This window comes from Pseudophryne corroboree, chromosome 5 (assembly GCF_028390025.1).
Source record: "Pseudophryne corroboree isolate aPseCor3 chromosome 5, aPseCor3.hap2, whole genome shotgun sequence".
Taxonomy (NCBI): domain Eukaryota; kingdom Metazoa; phylum Chordata; class Amphibia; order Anura; family Myobatrachidae; genus Pseudophryne; species Pseudophryne corroboree.
Genome location: NC_086448.1, coordinates 630,318,910 through 630,337,684, shown reverse-complemented (window position 1 = coordinate 630,337,684; position 18,775 = coordinate 630,318,910). Strand labels below are relative to the sequence as shown.

At 47.6% G+C, this 18,775-nt stretch overlaps 1 protein-coding gene across 2 annotated transcripts in view; it reads right to left on the bottom strand.

Annotated features, from left to right (window-relative positions):
• MIB1 (MIB E3 ubiquitin protein ligase 1) overlaps positions 1 to 18,775 on the bottom strand; it is a 216,298-nt gene that overhangs the window by 174,483 nt on the left and 23,040 nt on the right. For both annotated transcript variants that reach the window (XM_063923579.1, XM_063923577.1), the window contains exon 4: positions 14,449 to 14,553. In XM_063923579.1, the coding sequence (XP_063779649.1) occupies positions 14,449 to 14,553 (105 nt within the window). The remainder of the gene's footprint in view (positions 1 to 14,448; positions 14,554 to 18,775) is intronic.

Sequence of the window (18,775 nt, the reverse complement as noted above, 5' to 3'; positions counted from 1 at the left end):
TTCCCCAGATTGCTAGGCTCTTAGTGGGTTGTATGATAAGATCACCCAGCAATGTTGGAAGACAAAATGTGAGGTTATGGGGACTGTGCAGAGGGGATGTAACTGGATAGGGAAGCATTGAAGGTTGTGTGTGTGGGTCAGGAATTTGGTAGGCTTGTCTGAAAAGATGAGTTTTCAGGGAACGTTTAAAGGTTTGGAGACTAGTGGAGAGTCTTATTGTGCGTGGGAGGGCATTCCACAGAGTGGGTGAAGCCCGGGTAAAGTCCTGTAATTTTGAGTGGGAACAGGTAATACATCTGGATGAGAGACGCAGATCTTGTGCAGAGTGGAGGGGTCTGGTAGGGAGATATTTTGAGATGAGTGAGGAGATGTATGATGGTGCAGTTTGGTTAATAGCCTTGTATAATGGCTACAGTCAATGGTACATACGTTTTAGTTTCGCCTGCGCTTCCCGGCCCGGTCCTCAGTCATCAGGGTAGATGACCTTCAGAGTCTGTGTGTGACCGGGCATGCAGCTGGTTCTTTTATACAATAGTCCAAAACCTAACACAATGGATACTGTAATCTCTTTGTCCATTGGACACATGGATGGTCATTTACAGTACAGGAGAGGTCATAGGTCGGTTTGAATAGGTGGGCGATGTCTGTTCCAGGTGCACTTGCAGGTGGTCTCCTCTGGGTTCCCGCCGCATACCAAATGTACAGTAAATACAGTTAATATTTATATTCTGCTCCTGCACATAACTATTCGCAGGAACGTGCGATCTTCTGCAAACCAACACCGCAATATTGCCCTTAATATACCCTACAGCTGGATACCAAACACCACCTTATAACCTAGTTCTGTCCCCGCCTATCCTGTAAAGGTGAATCCCTTTGTTCTGATACCATTTAAACTAGTGTAACTTGCTGGTGTGGTACAGGGAGACTATGTGTACATTGTGCACTATTTGGATTAAATATGTAACGTGTTTTTACGCTTTTCCATGCGATCACAAACTCTACTGTAATTACCCATACCACGCGCTAATGCACATGACCGCGGGAGCGACCATACGCAAATTGTGAATATGTGCACGCACGGCAGAACAAGTACGCGCACGGAGGCCATCTGTGTGTAGTTTGTACGTGATGTGTGTACTGCAATATTTTTCGACTTCGACAGCCCGCAGTAGCTTTGTAGATATATTTGTCTAGTTCATCTCAAAATAAGGCCTCTCCTGTGAAGGGTAGGCCTTTCACGCCTTTCCTGGAGTCCGCAGTCCACTGGCATAACCATAAGCCCCTGCGTGCTGACACTGCCATAACAGTGGTGCATGCATTAAGCAAACCTACTTCTTTTATGGCTCCTCCCTCCAATCTCCCCCTAGATAAAAAATCCAACCCTTCAATATGGTTACCCGACCATTTAGCAATGGCTTTAGTAATCCACGCACATGCTATAGTGGTTCTCTGAGCCACCCCGGCAGCTGTGTACAAGGATTTGAGTGTAGTCTCAATCTTACGATCAGCTGTGCCTATCAGGGAGGCTGCACCAGGGATGGGTAACGCAATCTTCCGTGACAACCTGGACAGATGCATCCACTACCGGTGGACTTTCCCATTTTTTCCTATCACCAGGAGGAAAAGGAAAAAGATGAGAGTAACCTTTTAGGGATTTGAAATTTCTTATCAGGATTAACCCACTGTTCTTCAAACAGGGTATTCAATTCCTTTGACACAGGAAAAGTGACTGAGGACTTATTTTTTTCATTAAAATAAGATTCCTCACACTCCTCTGTCACCTTATCAGGAATTTGTAGCACATCTCGGATAGCTTCAATAAGAGCCTCTTTTCCTGTGACAGAGCAGCGTCCCCCCCCCTTCTGAATCCACCTCCCCCTCCTCCATGTCTGACCCCTCAGCGTCAGAGTCAGACTGCAGGATATGGGCCAGGGTTCGTTTTTGTGAACAATGGCAAGGGACTGAGATGCTTGTTTGGGGACGGAGTCTTTTAATAATCTCATCCACAGACTGTCTTAAGTATTGCGTCTCTTTCTCATTGTGGGACAATTTATTAGAGATATTGGAAATCATTCCTTTGATGGAATCCACCCACGCTGGTTCAGCCCCGCTAGCCTGAGCAGGAGCATCACACTGAGTACATAGTAGTGAGCTCCCTGGGTAAGAGAAACATTCTGCCGTACATACGTAACACACTCTTTTGCCTGACAATTTTGTAAATGTGACAGCACACACACAGGAAAGGTTAAAAGCATAATGAAACCACAAAGAGCCCTTCCAGGGAGAGACAGAGGTATTTGGAGCCAGCACACCGTGCCCATATTGCTAATGGCAAGCTTAGCCGGGTTGCAGACTAAGTACCCAGATTGGGAACTTAGTACACTAATAATCGCTTCCCCCTTGCTATGACCCCCTGGTACCGTTGAGGTAATCTGGAGTCACACCGGAGGAGCTGCGCGTCCCTTTCAGTCAGTGTCTGTGTCCACTGCAGAGAGAAAATGGCGCTGGTGAGCTTCTGGATACGCTCAGAGTGAAGCCCCGCCCCTTCAATGGCGTGCGGTCGTCCCGCTTTTTTAATACTGGCTGAGGTAATTTGTGCTTAAAATGGAAAGAGAACAGTTTTAAGACTTTGTTTGCCAGTGTGGGTACTGTGTATAGTGTACTGAGACGCAGTTGTGCACAGAGTCAGGAAACGCAATCCGCCCGGTTAGAAGCTGCGCGTCTCCGTACCCTCATGCCGCCATAATGGCCGGCGACACACTAACCGGGACTCCAGCTTAGTACTCACCATTCTTCTATCTTCTGGCTCTGTTATGGGTGGCGGTGTGCTGCGGGAATGTACGCTCGCCATAGTGGGGCTTGCGAATAGTTCCCTCAGGAGCTAGTGTCCTGTCAGTGGGGAACGGGACCATTAACCCTTCAAAAGTTTGGGCCGTTTTCCTCCCCTTAAGTCCCATGAAGCAGGCAGGCTGGTGCCATCCAGTCCTGCCTGAAAATAAACAGAAAAATAAATGCAGAAAACTCTTCAGGAGCTTCCATAAGCGTGACCGACTCCTACAGGCACATTTTCTAAACGGAGTCTGGGAGGAGGGGCGTCGAGGGAGGAGCCAGCCCACAATAGCAAATTCTTAAAGTGCCCATGGCTCCTAGTGGACCCGTCTATACCCCATGGTACTAAATGGATCCCCAGTATCCTCTAGGACGTAAGAGAAATCTCCAGGGCTCATCACTCACATATGAGGTGGCTTTATTTACTGTACTGAAACAATATACACTACGATACGCGTTAGACAGCACAGCAAAAGGAATGCACTATACAGGTGGACAAGGTGTGTTGGCATCATAAGGCTATTTAGAACTGCCACCAGGGGGTACATTTACTAAGGTGGGAGTTTTTTTTAGAACTGATGATGTTGCCCATAGCAACGAGATTCTATTTATTATCTTGTAGAAGTAGCTAGATAAAAGTTAAGCAGAATCTGATTGGTTGCTATGGGCAACATCACCAGCACTAAAAAAAAACTCCCACCTTAGTAAATTTACCCCTAGTACTTTATAAAACCTATATTCTGTCAGCACAGTAAGAGCACACTGCATACACTGCTCCCTTGAGCATTTGCTGCAGAAAATAGGATTTTGGTTACCTACCGGTAAATCCTTTTCTCGTAGTCCGTAGAGGATGCCATGGTCCACATTAGTACCCTGGGGTATAGACTGGTCCACTAGGAGCCATTGGTACTTTAAGAGTTTGAGAGGGTGGGCTGGCTCCTCCCTCTATGCCCCTCCTACCAGACTCAGGGGTAAATTTAATAAAATGGGAGTTCTATTTAAGATGGGATGTTGCCCATAGCAACCAATAACGGAGATAAGCCTGATGCGGCAGCCAAATCGGAATGTGGAGGTACGCATCCTTGATATCCAGGGATACCAGGAATTCCCCCTCTTTCAGACCTGATATCACCGCCCTTGGAGATTCCATCTTGACTTGAACTCCTTTAGAAAGGGGTTCAGTGATTTTAGGTTCAGAATGGGCCTGACCGAACCATCTGGTTTCAGTACCACGAAAAGGTTCGAATAGTAACCTGTGGTTTGTAAATGAGGAGGAACTGGTACAATGACCTGTGCCTCCACAAACTTCTGGACAGCTTCCTGTAGTACAGTTCTGTCTGCCAGTAGGACTGGCAAGCCTGATTTAAAAAATTGGTGAGGAGGGAGATTTTAAAATTCCAGCCTTTATCCCTGGGACACTATCTATCACCCAGGGATCCAGGCCGGACGATACCCAGACGTGACTGAACTGACTGAGTCTCGCCCCCAATGGCCCCACCTCCAGGCCGCACAGTCCACCGTCATGCGGAGGACTTTGGCGTACCTGAAGCAGGCTTTTGTTCCTGGGAACCTGCAGCAGCAGGTTTCTTGGATTTAACTCGACCTGCCCTAAAGAAGGTACTGGACGGTTTGACCTTTCTAGGCTTGTTAGGCCGAAAGGACTGAGATGCTGATGGAGAAGGATTTCTTCGGAGCAGCTGAGGGAAGAAACGGAGACTAACCCGCTATAGCCGTGGATATCCACGCATCCAAAGCTTCCCCAAAGAGAGCCTGAACTGTGTAGGGTAGGGACTCCACACTTTTCCTGGATTCCGCGTCGGCAGACCACTGGCGCAGCCACAGTCCCCGACGAGCTGAAACAGACATGGAAGAGATCCCCGCAGCCATGGAACCCAAGACTTTCATGGATCAGTGATCGCAAAAACGCGCTATGGCGCGTATTTTACCCCATTATTGATGGTGGGGACTCAAAAATAAAAAACCGCCGGGTCCCTCAGGACGCGCTCTGACTAACAGCGCTGTCCTGTGCTGTCAGTCAGTTTTTGTCTCCACGGCAGCAGAGGGAGGAACTTGGAAGGGGAGGAGATCGAGAGTATGTTCACTCCCGCCTCCCCTCACTGTCTGCTCTGCGCGCACACCGCTCCCTCTCCTGCCGGCACCTCCCACTTAGCCTCACCGGCCCCACCCCCTTCTGTCTGCTCCGTGTCCGCTTTCATGTATTGCCGCGTAACTGGCAGTGGCGGCTATCAGCGCTCTGAGGGAGCAGAAAATCCCTATACATTACACTGTGTTCCTGAAAACCTTGCTGTTGCAGTGTCTTTACCATAACTATCACTGATGTAACATAGTGCTGGTCACCTAGAAATCTAAGTGGGTTTTTTTTATGTTATTTAGTCCTACTGTATTGAATGATGGCATTAGCATATTATCAATGTACATTACTACCTCATATCTTCTGAAAGATGGATTATTTTATATAAGTGCTCTACCTGGCGTAATGTGTATAACGCGCTCCACCTGGCGTAATGTGTGTAACGTACTCCACCTGGCGTAATGTGTGTAACGTACTCCACCTGGCGTAATGTGTGTAACGTACTCCACCTGGCGTAATGTGTGTAACGTACTCCACCTGGCGTAATGTGTGTAACGTACTCCACCTGGCGTAATGTGTGTAACGTACTCCACCTGGCGTAATGTGTGTAACGTACTCCACCTGGCGTAATGTGTGTAACGTACTCCACCTGGCGTAATGTGTGTAACGTACTCCACCTGGCGTAATGTGTGTAACGTACTCCACCTGGCGTAATGTGTGTAACGTACTCCACCTGGCGTAATGTGTGTAACGTACTCCACCTGGCGTAATGTGTGTAACGTACTCCACCTGGCGTAATGTGTGTAACGTACTCCACCTGGCGTAATGTGTGTAACGTACTCCACCTGGCGTAATGTGTGTAACGTACTCCACCTGGCGTAATGTGTGTAACGTACTCCACCTGGCGTAATGTGTGTAACGTACTCCACCTGGCGTAATGTGTGTAACGTGCTCTACCTGGCGCAGTGGGTGTAACGTGCTCTACCTGGCGCAGTGGGTGTAACGTGCTCTACCTGGTGCAGTGGGTGTAATGTGCTCTACCTGGCGCAGTGGGTGTAACGTGCTCTACCTGGCGCAGTGGGTGTAACGTGCTCTACCTGGCGCAGTGGGTGTAACGTGCTCTACCTGGTGCAGTGGGTGTAATGTGCTCTACCTGGCGCAGTGGGTGTAACGTGCTCTACCTGGCGCAGTGGGTGTAACGTGCTCTACCTGGCGCAATGTGCTGTACCTGGCGCAATGTGCGTAACGTGCTCTACCTGGCGCAGTGGGTGTAACGTGCTCTACCTGGCGCAGTGGGTGTAACGTGCTCTACCTGGCGCAATGTGCGTAACGTGCTCTACCTGGCGCAATGTTTGTAACGTGCTCTACCTGGCGCAATGTTTGTAACGTGCTCTACCTGGCGCAATGTTTGTAACGTGCTCTACCTGGCGCAATGTGTATAACATGTATAGGAGGTCCTACCTGGTGCAATGTGTACAAGCGGCACTACTATGATGTGGCCATGCCCCTTCTCCACGAAAACATGAACCTAAATTTTTGCGGCACTGTCCGTTCCTTTCTTCACATAATAGGAAGGGTAGAACCAGTTCAGTTTCTGCGAAAGGGCACCAAAATGTCTAGTTAAAGCCCTGTTGCAGAGTGTCCTATATGCTGCACAGCCCAGCAGCACTGTCACTCCCCCTCATCCCCCTTGCAGCACTTTTGTAGCGTCAAAATCAAGTCTGTGTTTTATGTTTGAATCATTAATAAGATTAATAAGAACCTTTATTCCGATGGAACCCAAAAAAGGACAGGCAGGACCTCAATTTTTAAAAGTGAGGGGTCCCTGGGACCCACTTTATTTTGGGCTTATTGCGATCACTGTGGATTCTACAATAAAACCTGCTGAATCGTGAATGTTACTCAAAAACAATTCAACATCCCCTCTATCCATTGTATCCAAATCCTCAAGTAAGGTAGCCGGCCACTTTACTATAGCCCTTGCAATCCATGCACTAGCAATAGTGGGACGTAATATGGCCCCTGAAGCAGTGTACATTGATTTAAGTGTTTTATCAATTTTTCTATCAGCCGGCTCCTTTAAGGCGGTAGATCCTGGAACAGATAAAACCACCTTTTTTGAGAGTCTGGATACAGATGCGTCAACAATAGGCGGGTTCTCCCATTTTATCCTATCCTCCTCAAGAAAAGAAAACGCCACCTGGACCCTTTTAGGGATCTGGAATTTTTTCTCCAGGTTTTCCCATGCTTTCCCAAATATAGCATTCAATTCTTTTGATGCAGGGAAGGTTAGCGAGCCTTTCTTATTTTCAGTGAAAAAAGCCTCCTCAACCTGCTCAGGTGTGGTATCATTTATATTTAACACATCCCTGATAGCCTCTATCATTAATTGCACCCCCTTTGCAAGAGAGGCAGACCCCCGCAACACATCCCCATTACCGTCTGTGGTATCAGAATCGGTATCCGTGTCATCTTGCGTGATGTTAACAAGCGCACGTTTTTGGGGGTATATAGCGGGGCGTCCTGAGGTACCAGAATCGGGCCATACTGCCATGGAGTCCTGTAATACCTGGGTTGCCGACTCACTACTCGCAACCCTGTCAGAAATCTGAGTAATCCAAGATTTGATAGAGGAAAACCATTCAGGTTCCCTTGCTGGAATCTGTGCTAAACCAGTGCTATCCTAATTACATGGAATGGGATCATCCTGTGAGGACATATCCTCCGCAGCATATGACAGAGTGTCCCTGGACATAGCTAAAAGAGACTACCAAACACTACACACACACACACGTGAGGGCAGACAGAGATTCCCCCCCCCCCCCCCCCCCCCCATCCCAAGAACAGCAAGAGAGACACAGAGATTGGAGCCAACCCACAAGCAGCGCTTTTACCAAAGGGAGACCCCTTGTCAGCACTGACTGTGCACCTTAATAGGATACACAGACGTATTGCAGCCTCCCCCTTCTACAACCCCCTGGTCCCGTTTACAGATAGCTGGAGTTGCTGTGGGGGGACCTTCTTTCCTGGTCAGCGCTGTGCAGACAGGAAAGTGGTGCTGAAACGCTGCTGGGTCCGCTCTGAGGAGAAGCTCCGCCCCCAAAATGGCGACTTCTTCCCGCTTTTCTTCTGCTTATACTGGCCTGAGGATTTAGTGCTGGCTGAGATCCTGGGACCCCGACAGCCATCCCCGGAGCGCAGTTAACACTGCGCATCTACCCTGTTGCCGCCATCTTCACACTGCATCCCCGCTTGCTAGGGGGGGGTCGGTGTCTCACTCGCCACCGATTCTTCAGCTCTGCAAGGGGGTGGCGGCATGCTGTTGGGGCGAGCGGTCCCCTGTGACAGAGAACGATCAGACCCCTCTGGAGCTCCGTGTCCAGTCAGCAGAGACAGCGGCTCAGACCCCGCAGGGCGGCACTGCTCCCCCCCTCAGTCCCTCGCTGCAGGGAGGCTGTTGCCAGTAGCCTCCCTGTTAAACAAAAAACTCTAAAACAACATTTTACTAGGAAAATTCAGGAGAGCTGCCCTAGCTGTGACCGGCTCCTCCGGGCACATTTTCTAAACTGTGTCTGGTAGGAGGGGATTAGAGGGAGGAGCCAGCCCACACTCTCAAACTCTTAAAGTGCCAATGGCTCCTAGTGGACCAGTCTATACCCCATGGTACTAATGTGGACCCCAGCATCCTCTAGGACGTAAGAGAAAATAAGAATTTACTCACCGGTAATTCTATTTTTTGTAGTCCGTAGTGGATGCTGGGTACTCCGTAAGGACCATGGGGAATAGACGGGCTCCGCAGGAGACTGGGCACTCTTAAAAGAAAGATTAGGTACTACATCTGGTGTGCACTGGCTCCTCCCTCTATGCCCCTCCTCCAGACCTCAGTTAGGGAAACTGTGCCCGGAAGAGCTGACATTACTAGGAAAGGATTTGGAATCCAGGGTAAGACTCATACCAGCCACACCAATCACACTGTACAACTTGTGATAACTATACCCAGTTAACAGTATGAACAACAACTGAGCCTTATTCAACAGATGGCTCAGAACAATAACCCTATAGTTAAGCAATAACTATAAACAAGTATTGCAGAAAGTCCGCCCTTGGGACGGGCTCCCAGCATCCACTACGGACTACGAGAAATAGAATTACCGGTGAGTAAATTCTTATTTTCTCCGACGTCCTAGTGGATGCTGGGTACTCCGTAAGGACCATGGGGATAATACCAAAGCTCCCAAACGGGCGGGAGAGTGCGGATGACTCTGCAGCACCGAATGAGCAAACTCAAGGTCCTCCTCAGCCAGGGTATCAAACTTGTATAATTTTGCAACCATGTTTGACCCCGACCAGGTAGCTGCTCGGCAAAGTTGTAAAGCCGAGACCCCTCGGGCAGCCTCCCAAGAAGAGCCCACCTTACTCGTGGAATGGGCTTTTTCTGATTTAGGATGCGGCAGTCCAGCCGCAGAATGTGCAAGTTGAATCGTGCTACAGATCCAGCGAGCAATAGCCTGCTTAGAAGCAGGAGCACCCAGCTTGTTGGGTGCATGCAGGATAAACAGCGAGTCAGTTTTTCTGACTCTAGCCGTCCTGGAAACATAGATTTTCAGGGCCCGGACTACGTCCAGCAACTTGGAATCCTCCAAGTCCCGAGTAGCCGCAGGCACCACAATAGGTTGGTTCAAATGAAACGCGGATACCACCTTAGGGAGAAACTGGGGACGAGTCCTCAATTCTGCCCTGTCCATATGGAAGATCAGATAAGGGCTTTTACTTGACAAAGCCACCAATTCTGACACACGCCTAGCCGAAGCCAAGGCCCAAAAGCATGACCACTTTCCACGTGAGATACTTCAACTCCACGGTCTGAAGTGGCTCAAAACAATGTGATTTTAGGAAATCCAACACTACGTTGAGATCCCAAGGTGCCACTGGAGGCACAAAAAAGGGGCTGAATATGCAGCACTCCCTTAACAACGTCTGAACTTCAGGCAGCGTCTTTCCTAGCCTTTAACAGCGTAGGAATCACTTCATCTGGAACGCCCTTTTCCGTTAGGATCCGGCCTTCAACCGCCAAGCCTTCAAACGCAGCCACGGTAAGTCTTGGAACAGACAGGGCCCCTGCAGTAACAGGTCCTGTCTGAGAGACAGAGGCCATGGGTCCTCAGAGATCATTTCTTGTAGTTCTGGGTACCAAGTTCTAATTGGCCAATCCGGAACTACGAGTATAGTTCTTACTCCTCTCTTTCTTACTATCCTCAGTACCTTGGGTATGAGAGGAAGAGGAGGGAACACATAAACCGACTGGCACACCCACGATGTCCCTAGTGCGTCCACAGCTATCGCCTGAGGGTCTCTTGACCTGGCGCAATACTTTTTTAGCTTTTTGTTGAGGCGGGACGCCATCATGTCCACCTGTGGCCGTTCCCAACGGTTTACAATCTGCGTGAAGATTTCTGGATGAAGTCCCCACTCCCCCGGGTGGAGGTCATGCCTGCTGAGGAAGTCTGCTTCCCAGTTTTCCACACCCGGAATGAACACTGCTGACAGTGTTAGCACGTGATTCTCCGCCCATCGGAGAATCCTTGTGGCTTATGCCAACGCCATCCTGCTTCTTGGGCCGCCTTGTCGGTTTACATGGGCGACAGCCGTGATGTTGTTTGACTGAATCAGCACCGGCTGGTTTTGAAGCATGGGTTCTGCTTGACTTAGGGCATTGTAAATGGCCCTTAGGTCCAGAATATTTATGTGTAGGGAAGTCTCCTGACTCGACCATTGTCCTTGGAAGTTTCTTCCCTGAGTGACTGCTCCCCAACTTCGGAGGCTTGCATCCGTGGTCACCAGGACCCAGTCCTGAATGCCGAATCTGCGGCCCTCGAGAAGATGAGCACTCTGCAGCCACCACAGCAGAGAGACCCTGGCCCCGGGGACAGGGTGATCAGCCGATGCATCTGAAGATGCGATCCTCACTTGTCTAACAGATCCCACTGAAAATTCCTTGCATGGAAACTGCCGAAGGGAATTGCTTCGTAAGAAGCTACCATCTTTCCCAGGACTCGCGTGCAGTGATGCACAGACACCTGTTTTGGTTTCAGGAGGTCTCTGACCAGAGATGACAACTCCTTGGCCTTCTCCTCCGCTGAAGTACCGGAGACGGGCCCCCACCGCACCTGGCTCCACCTGTGGAGCCCCAGCGTCATGCGGTGGACTTAGTGGAAGCAGGGGAGGATATTTGTTCCTGGGAACTGGCTGTCTGGTGCAGCTTTTTCCCTCTACCCCTGCCTCTGGGCAGAAAGGACGCGCCTCTGACCCGCTTGCTTTTCTGAGGCCAAAAGGACTGTACTTGATAATACGGTGCTTTCTTAGGCTGTGAGGGAACCTGAGGTAAAAAAGTCGACTTCCCAGCTGTTGCTGTGGATACGAGGTCCGAGAGACCGTCCCCAAACAATTCCTCACCCTTATAAGGCAAAACTTCCATGTGCCTTTTAGAATCAGCATCACCTGTCCACTGCCGAGTCCATAATACTCTTCTGGCAGAAATGGACATTGCATTAATTCTAGATGCCAGCCGGCAAATGTCCCTCTGTGCATCTCTCATATATAAGACTACGTCTTTAATATGCTCTATAGTTAGCAAAATAGTATCCCTGTCAAGGGAATCAATGTTATCTGACAGGGAATCAGACCATGCTGCTGCAGCACTACACATCCATGCTGAAGCAATAGCAGGTCTCAGTATAGTACCTGAGTGTGTATACACAGACTTCAGGATAGCCTCCTGCTTTCTATCTGCAGGCTCCTTTAAGGCAGCCGTATCCTGAGACGGCAGTGCCACCTTTTTTGATAAGCGTGTGAGCGCCTTGTCCACCCTAGGGGATGTCTCCCAGCGTAACCTATCCATTGGCGGGAAAGGGTACGCCATTAGTAACCGCTTAGAAATCACTAGTTTCTTATCTGGGGAACACCACGCTTCTTCACACAATTCATTTAACTCATCAGATGGGGGAAAAGTCACTGGCTGCTTTTTTTCCCCAAACATAATACCCTTTTTTGTGGTAACCGGGTTAATGTCAGAAATGTGCAACATATTTTTCATTGCCGTAATCATACATCGGATGGCCCTTGTGGATTGTACATTTGTCTCATCCTCGTCGACACTGGAGTCAGACTCCGTGTCGACATCTGTGTCTGCCATCTGAGGTAGCGGGCGTTTTTGAGCCCCTGATGGCCTCTGAGACGTTTGGGCAGGCGCGGGCTGAGATGCCGGCTGTCCCAAAGCTGTTACGTCATCGAACCTTTTATGAAAGGAGTTGACACTGTCGGTTAATACCTTCCACATATCCATCCACTCTGGTGTCGGCCCCGCAGGGGGCGACATCACACTTATCGGCTCCTGCTCCGCCTCCACGTAAGCGTCCTCATCAAACATGTCGACACAGCCGTACCGACACACCGCACACACACAGGGAATGCTCTGACTGAGGACAGGACCCCACAAAGTCCATTGGAGAGACAGAGAGAGAGTATGCCAGCACACACCACAGCGCTATATAACCAGGGATTTACACTAAAGTGAGTGATTTTTCCCTATAGCAGCTTATTATACACAGTTTTGCGCCTAAATTTAGTGCCCCCCCCTCTCTTTTCTACCCTTGAAGCCTGGAAACTGCAGGGGAGAGCCTGGGGAGCTGCCTTCCAGCGGAGCTGTGAAGAGAAAATGGCGCCCGTGTGCTGAGGAAGAAAGCCCCGCCCCTTTCTCTGCGGACTTCTCCCGCTTTTTTATATGCTTTATGGCGGGAGATTATGCACATATACAGTTTATTAGCTGTATTATGTGCTATTTAGCCATGTAAGGTACTCTAATTGCTGCCCAGGGCGTCCCCCCCAGCGCCCTGCACCCATCAGTGACCGGAGTGTGTGGTGTGCAGAGGGAGCAATGGCGCACAGCTACAGTGCTGTGCGCTACCTTAATGAAGACCGGAGTCTTCAGCCGCCGATTTTCCACTTCTCTTCGGTTCTTCTGGCTCTGCAAGGGGGACGGCGGCGCGGCTCCGGGACCGGACGACCGAGGACTGGGCCTGTGTTCGATCCCTCTGGAGCTAATGGTGTCCAGTAACCTAAGGAGCCCAAGCTAGCTGCAAGCAGGTAGGTTCGCTTCTCTCCCCTCAGTCCCACGTAGCAGTGAGTCTGTTGCCAGCAGATCTCACTGAAAATAAAAAAACCTAACAAATACTTTCTTTCTAGGAAGCTCAGGAGAGCCCCTAGAGTGCATCCAGCTCTGGCCGGGCACAGATTCTAACTGAGGTCTGGAGGAGGGGCATAGAGGGAGGAGCCAGTGCACACCAGATGTAGTACCTAATCTTTCTTTTAAGAGTGCCCAGTCTCCTGCGGAGCCCGTCTATTCCCCATGGTCCTTACGGAGTACCCAGCATCCACTAGGACGTCAGAGAAAAAGCCCTTAACATATACAAATCTTTAGTTCCAGTTAGGTAATTTATGAACACTGGTCCAAAGGAAATAGGTGGTGTTGCCCATAATCAGCTGACCCGATACAATAAGGGTGTGTACACACGGTGAGATAATTTCTTTCGATTTTGACTATATAGTCAAAATCGCAAGAAAAGTTAGTGCAGATCGCAAGGTGAAAGTCACCTTGCGATCCCGATTCGATCCCGATGCGCGGTCCCGCCAGGTCGGCATCGCAAGAAAAGATAGACTGTGCAGGCAAGTCAATCCTTGCTAGATCGGTGTACTATCTAGTTCATCTCACACAAGCCAAAATCGTAAGCACACATAGTCCATATCTCAAGAAAAGTTAGTCAAAATCTGTGCTATCTAGGCTCCGGGGAGTTCAAGGGAAATCGCAAGTGAAAATCGGGCATAGCAAGCATCTCACCGTGTGTACACACCCTTACAGTAATACAATCTGATTGGCTGCAAAGCGCAAACACTACATTTAATGCACCACTTTTCCTAAATGCACCAGCCAAAAAAACAACAACTTTTATCAAACACATTTTGCTGAGAAAAACTCACAAAAAAGGCTGATATGTTTTAGTCTGACTTCACTGAACACTTACGAGGACATAAGCAACAGCAACTGTTAATAAATATACAGTTTATGCCGTTAACACTCAAAACCTGTAATTCAAACAAAGAAAACAGTAACTGCATAACACTGGGACATCTAAAAGCATTCAATATTTTTTAATGGAAAGCAAAAAGGCTAAGAGGAATCGTGCTTTTCCTGCAAGCATTAATGTCCAGTTGTAAAGAGAGCTGTAATTAGATCAATAGTTACAACAGCTGGCAGGATCAAACTGCATAAACATACACTGATTTCACGCTATTGTATAGTACTGCGGATGCATCACAAAAGCACTGTACTGAAGCACCCAAGCTGGCAGACGGATGTAACAAAAGAAAGAACAGAAAGCCATAAAATGCTGCCAATCTCTTCACCTCGCCACCTCCAAGCTTTTCTAGGATTTGTTGGGTTTTTTTTGTTTCTTTTTTAAACTACCTACCATGCCTTCAAATCCAACTCTGTAAAGGTTCTTCGCTCCATTGTCCCAGAGGACATAGGCTGCGCTGTGTGGGCTTGATGCACTCCAGTCTTGTATCTCTGTAACCTAAAGAGGGATTCAAATAAAAACTAAAATAAACATAAATAGTCAGACATTTTCAAATACAGATTACAGTGAAACTACAGTAAGCACAAAATGTGAACAGTTTGGGTCTAAAACAAAATGCTTTCTATTTTAACTATTCAATTTTTTGGGGCGGAAATAGAGACAAATAATTTCTGATCAAAGAAATAAAATGCTCGTGAGCATGGGAAATTGCATTTGCAAGTGGTTTCATTTCAATATCTGACCCAATTTATATCCAACTAGCAGTGCCTGTCTACCCATCGTTGCCGATTATTAATTTTATTCAATGATACATTTTTTTTCTTTCCTATTTTTTTTTTATTTCACTTGTCTGTATTTTCTCCTTCAGTCTGTAAAACCCCCCTGTAAACCACAGTACATATATTATTACTGCCATCAGTTATCAGTACTGTATGATTTGATTGGTGGCATTACAGATATGGGAGAGACCCACGTACACCTGAGCATGTAAGAAGACCTCACTGCACAAGTCCTCACCGACATCATTCCAAAACATATCCTAATGGGAAATTGTAAGTGCTTAAAATCAAACAGCAATAGGTGGATTTCCTGTCATTTAGCAAAATGTTACTTTAGTCAAGTGCAGCAACAGAGCATGCAAAGACGTGCGCCCGGGGGGGGGAGGGGGGAGCGCCAGGCAGTGTCATGGGGTGCAGAGCGCCGAGGGAAGTAATGCAGTTTGCCTGTCGCCTGCATGTCACAGAATGCAATGCTGCCGACTCGGGTGGGTGGTAGCCATCTTGTGGCTTCTGGCTGGCTGCACAGGGTCCTGAGAGACACACAAGCTCTGTACTCCCATTCAAGAGTTCAATGCTTGACTTACTTCAAACAGTGAGCCCCAGTCCAGTCTAATGTACAAGCTATGCTATCTCCAGCCTTAACACAGCAGAAGGCAGGGTGTGGCTGCTGCAACTCTGATGCTAGCACCTACAGCTGTTATTTTGCAGGTAGAGAACAGACACTATTTAATTGCTTTGCGGCAAACACAAGACAATTGGGGTTTATCCACATGAGAGTTTTCTCCTGTGTTCTAAACAGAATGCAGTGTATGAAAACAGACTGGGAAATAGAGCCAGATATCTACTGAAATATGTGGCTCGGAGGTTATCAGAAAATAATGTTTCAATCATTTGCTTGCAGCCTCCTCCTGGCCGTATATAGCATTTTTATCCGTGTGAACATAATTTATTATTTTAGTAGCATAAATCTGGGTTATTAAACTTAATGCAGAGTGTCAGTGGCTAGCCATACTCATTAGCCCTAATAGGATCCGGTTGTATTCTCTTTGCCCTGCAGAAGACAACAGTTATCCCATACTGAGACAAAATAAAAAATAAATAAAAAAGACACCTAAAATAAATGATATAATAAACATCATTCTAATTATTGGAGGCCAGGTGGACCCGATAATCAAGTACAGGTTGAGTATCCCTTATCCAAAATGCTAGGGACCAGAGGTATTTTGGATATCGGATTTTTCCGTATTTTGGAATAATTGCATACCATAATGAGATTTCATGGCAATGGGACCTACATCTAAGCACAGAATGGATTTATGTTACATATACTCCTTATATACACAGCCTGAAGGTCATTTTAGCCAATATTTTTTATAACATTGTGCATTAAACAAAGTGTGTGTACATTCACACAATTCATTTATATTTCATATACACCTTATACACACAGCCTGAAGGTCATGTAATACAATATTTTTAAGAACATTGTGTATTAAACAAAGTTTATGTACATTGAGCCATCAAAAAACAAAAGTTTCACTATCTCACTCTCACTCAAAAAAGTCCGTATTTCGGATATTTGGATATGGGATACTCAACCTGTATCACTCTCTTGGGTGAGAAGCAACGGGCGACTCAAAAATCACCAGAGCAATTCAACATTGCTCCGGTGCAGAGAACGCTATTCTGAAGATCAGCTGTCCCTGCTATTTCTTTCACTGCTACTTGATTTGGCAGTGCTACTGTGCATGGGAGACCTTGGGGAATATTCAATTAAAGTCGGATCCATTCCGACATGTATTTGTCAGAATGGATTCGACAACCCCTGTTGAATCCCATCTAAAATTCTACTTTTTCAAGTCGAATTTAGATGGGACCCAGAGGAGGAGAGGGGGGGGGAAAGCCGTGGGGGGACAGCCGGCGGCAGCCAGAGGAGATCCGTAGCACTGCAGCAGGATGTCACTCAGCCGCCCGACCTCACGGCAGCTCCCACCCGGCTCCAGCAGCGTTGGTCGGGTGAGTGACATCCAGCTGCAGCGCTACTGTAGCGATGATCTCCCTGTACGCCCGCCGGCTGTCTCCCTGCGGCGCGCCCCCCCCCCCCCCTCCTCCTCTCCCCCCTCGCCTCCTCTGGGTCCGCATCTCAGTCAGACATCATTTTGATGTCGGACTGAGATGGTCAAAAAGGGGGCCATTTTCAACATTAACACGTGGATCGGCAGCTATTCCGACGATCCACGTGCTTTTCGACAAGTCGATTTTATCGACTTGTCGAAAATTTTAGCAAAATATTCAATATATCGAATCAGTATTTGACCTAAAAAGTCGAAAACTGCCGTCTTTTCGACATACGGCAGTTTTCGACTTCAACTGAATATACCCTCTTGAGTGCAACTTCCGGCAGACCTCATTCACATGGGAAGGAGTGGGGAGCGGGAACAAATGCCAACTTAAGGCGGCGAAGGTTCCCACAGACCAGCTCCGAAAATTTTAATTTTCAAATCTTGATGGAATTCAGGTCCCCATACTATTGTTACTGGATAGAAGGGCAGATCGGGACTGAACGGTAAAGCAGGAGATATTGGAGGTAACAGATTCAGGAGTTACATAGCTGTTATCTACAAACAAAAACTGGGGCTTGGTTAAATGGATTTACATATCTCAAAGAGAAAACCAAGAGAGACAATTTTAATTTCTAGTATGAAATAAAAAAATTTTTATAGGGCTCTGCTGTAAGCAATGATGTGCATCCAAGAATATGGAGCAGCATGTAATGATTACTTTTCCTAGTAAAGCCGTCTCCTACCATATAACACTTCATTGAGAAAAAGTCTGCTGCTGCCTCATGCATGCACAGTGACAGGGTCGGACTGGCCCACAGGGGTACAGGGGAAACCACCGGTGTGCCCCACTCCTTCCTCTAGGGATCAGGTTCCAGACTGTGCACTTGTATTATACATGGTAGATATGTTGCATTACACTGCACAAGACTATTGCGTATTTCAAGCCTCTGTGGAAGCAGGCCACACCCCCTTAGTAGACTGACCACACCCCTAAGTATGGGCCCCTATCACTGCATTCCCCCAGTGGGCCCTTCATACCCCAGTCTGACACTGCACAATGAGATCACCTTTTGCTGCTCTACAGTGTTTTTGGAGCATGAGAATACAAAAACAAGAAATGACAACTTAAAACAGTAACTCTTTAAACGTTCCCTGAAAACTCACCTCTTCAGACAAGCCTATCAAATTCCAGACGCACCCACATAACCTTCAGTGCTTCCCTATCTAATTACATCCTCTCTGTACAGTACACATAACATCACATATCTTGTCTTTCTGTACTCTCACACCCTCCTGACCCTTGGCCAACATCGCTGGGTGATCATATACAACCCATTAAGAACCTAGCAATCTGGTGGACCATTATGCAATGGGTAGCATCTATCCTTGTGTATCAATGCCTATTTCCCTATAGATTGTAAGCTTGCGAGCAGGGCCTTGCTACCTCTGTGTCTGTCTGTTTTTACCCAGTTTTGTTCCATTACTAATTGTAAAGCGCAACAGAATATGCTGCGCTATATAAGAAACTGTTAATAAATAAAAATAAATAAACTCTATTTTATAGAATTGCATATCAGTTTTCCAACCTCCTCATCTGAAAGGGATTAACTAGATAGCAGTAGTTTGACTGGAAATCACCTAACTGGTGGGGCGGCACCTGCTGAAAATCGTTCCGGTACGGGGAGGATCCTTCATGTAAAGTTGGCCTCCACAAAAGAGGATATGATTTGCACAACTTGCTGCTGTAACATCAATAACAAAGGGCCTAATTCAGATCTGATTGCAGCAGCTAATTTGTTAGCAGTTGGGCAAAACCATGTGCACTGCAGGGGGTGCAGAGAGAGTTAGATTTGGGTGGGTTATATTGTTTCTAACTCT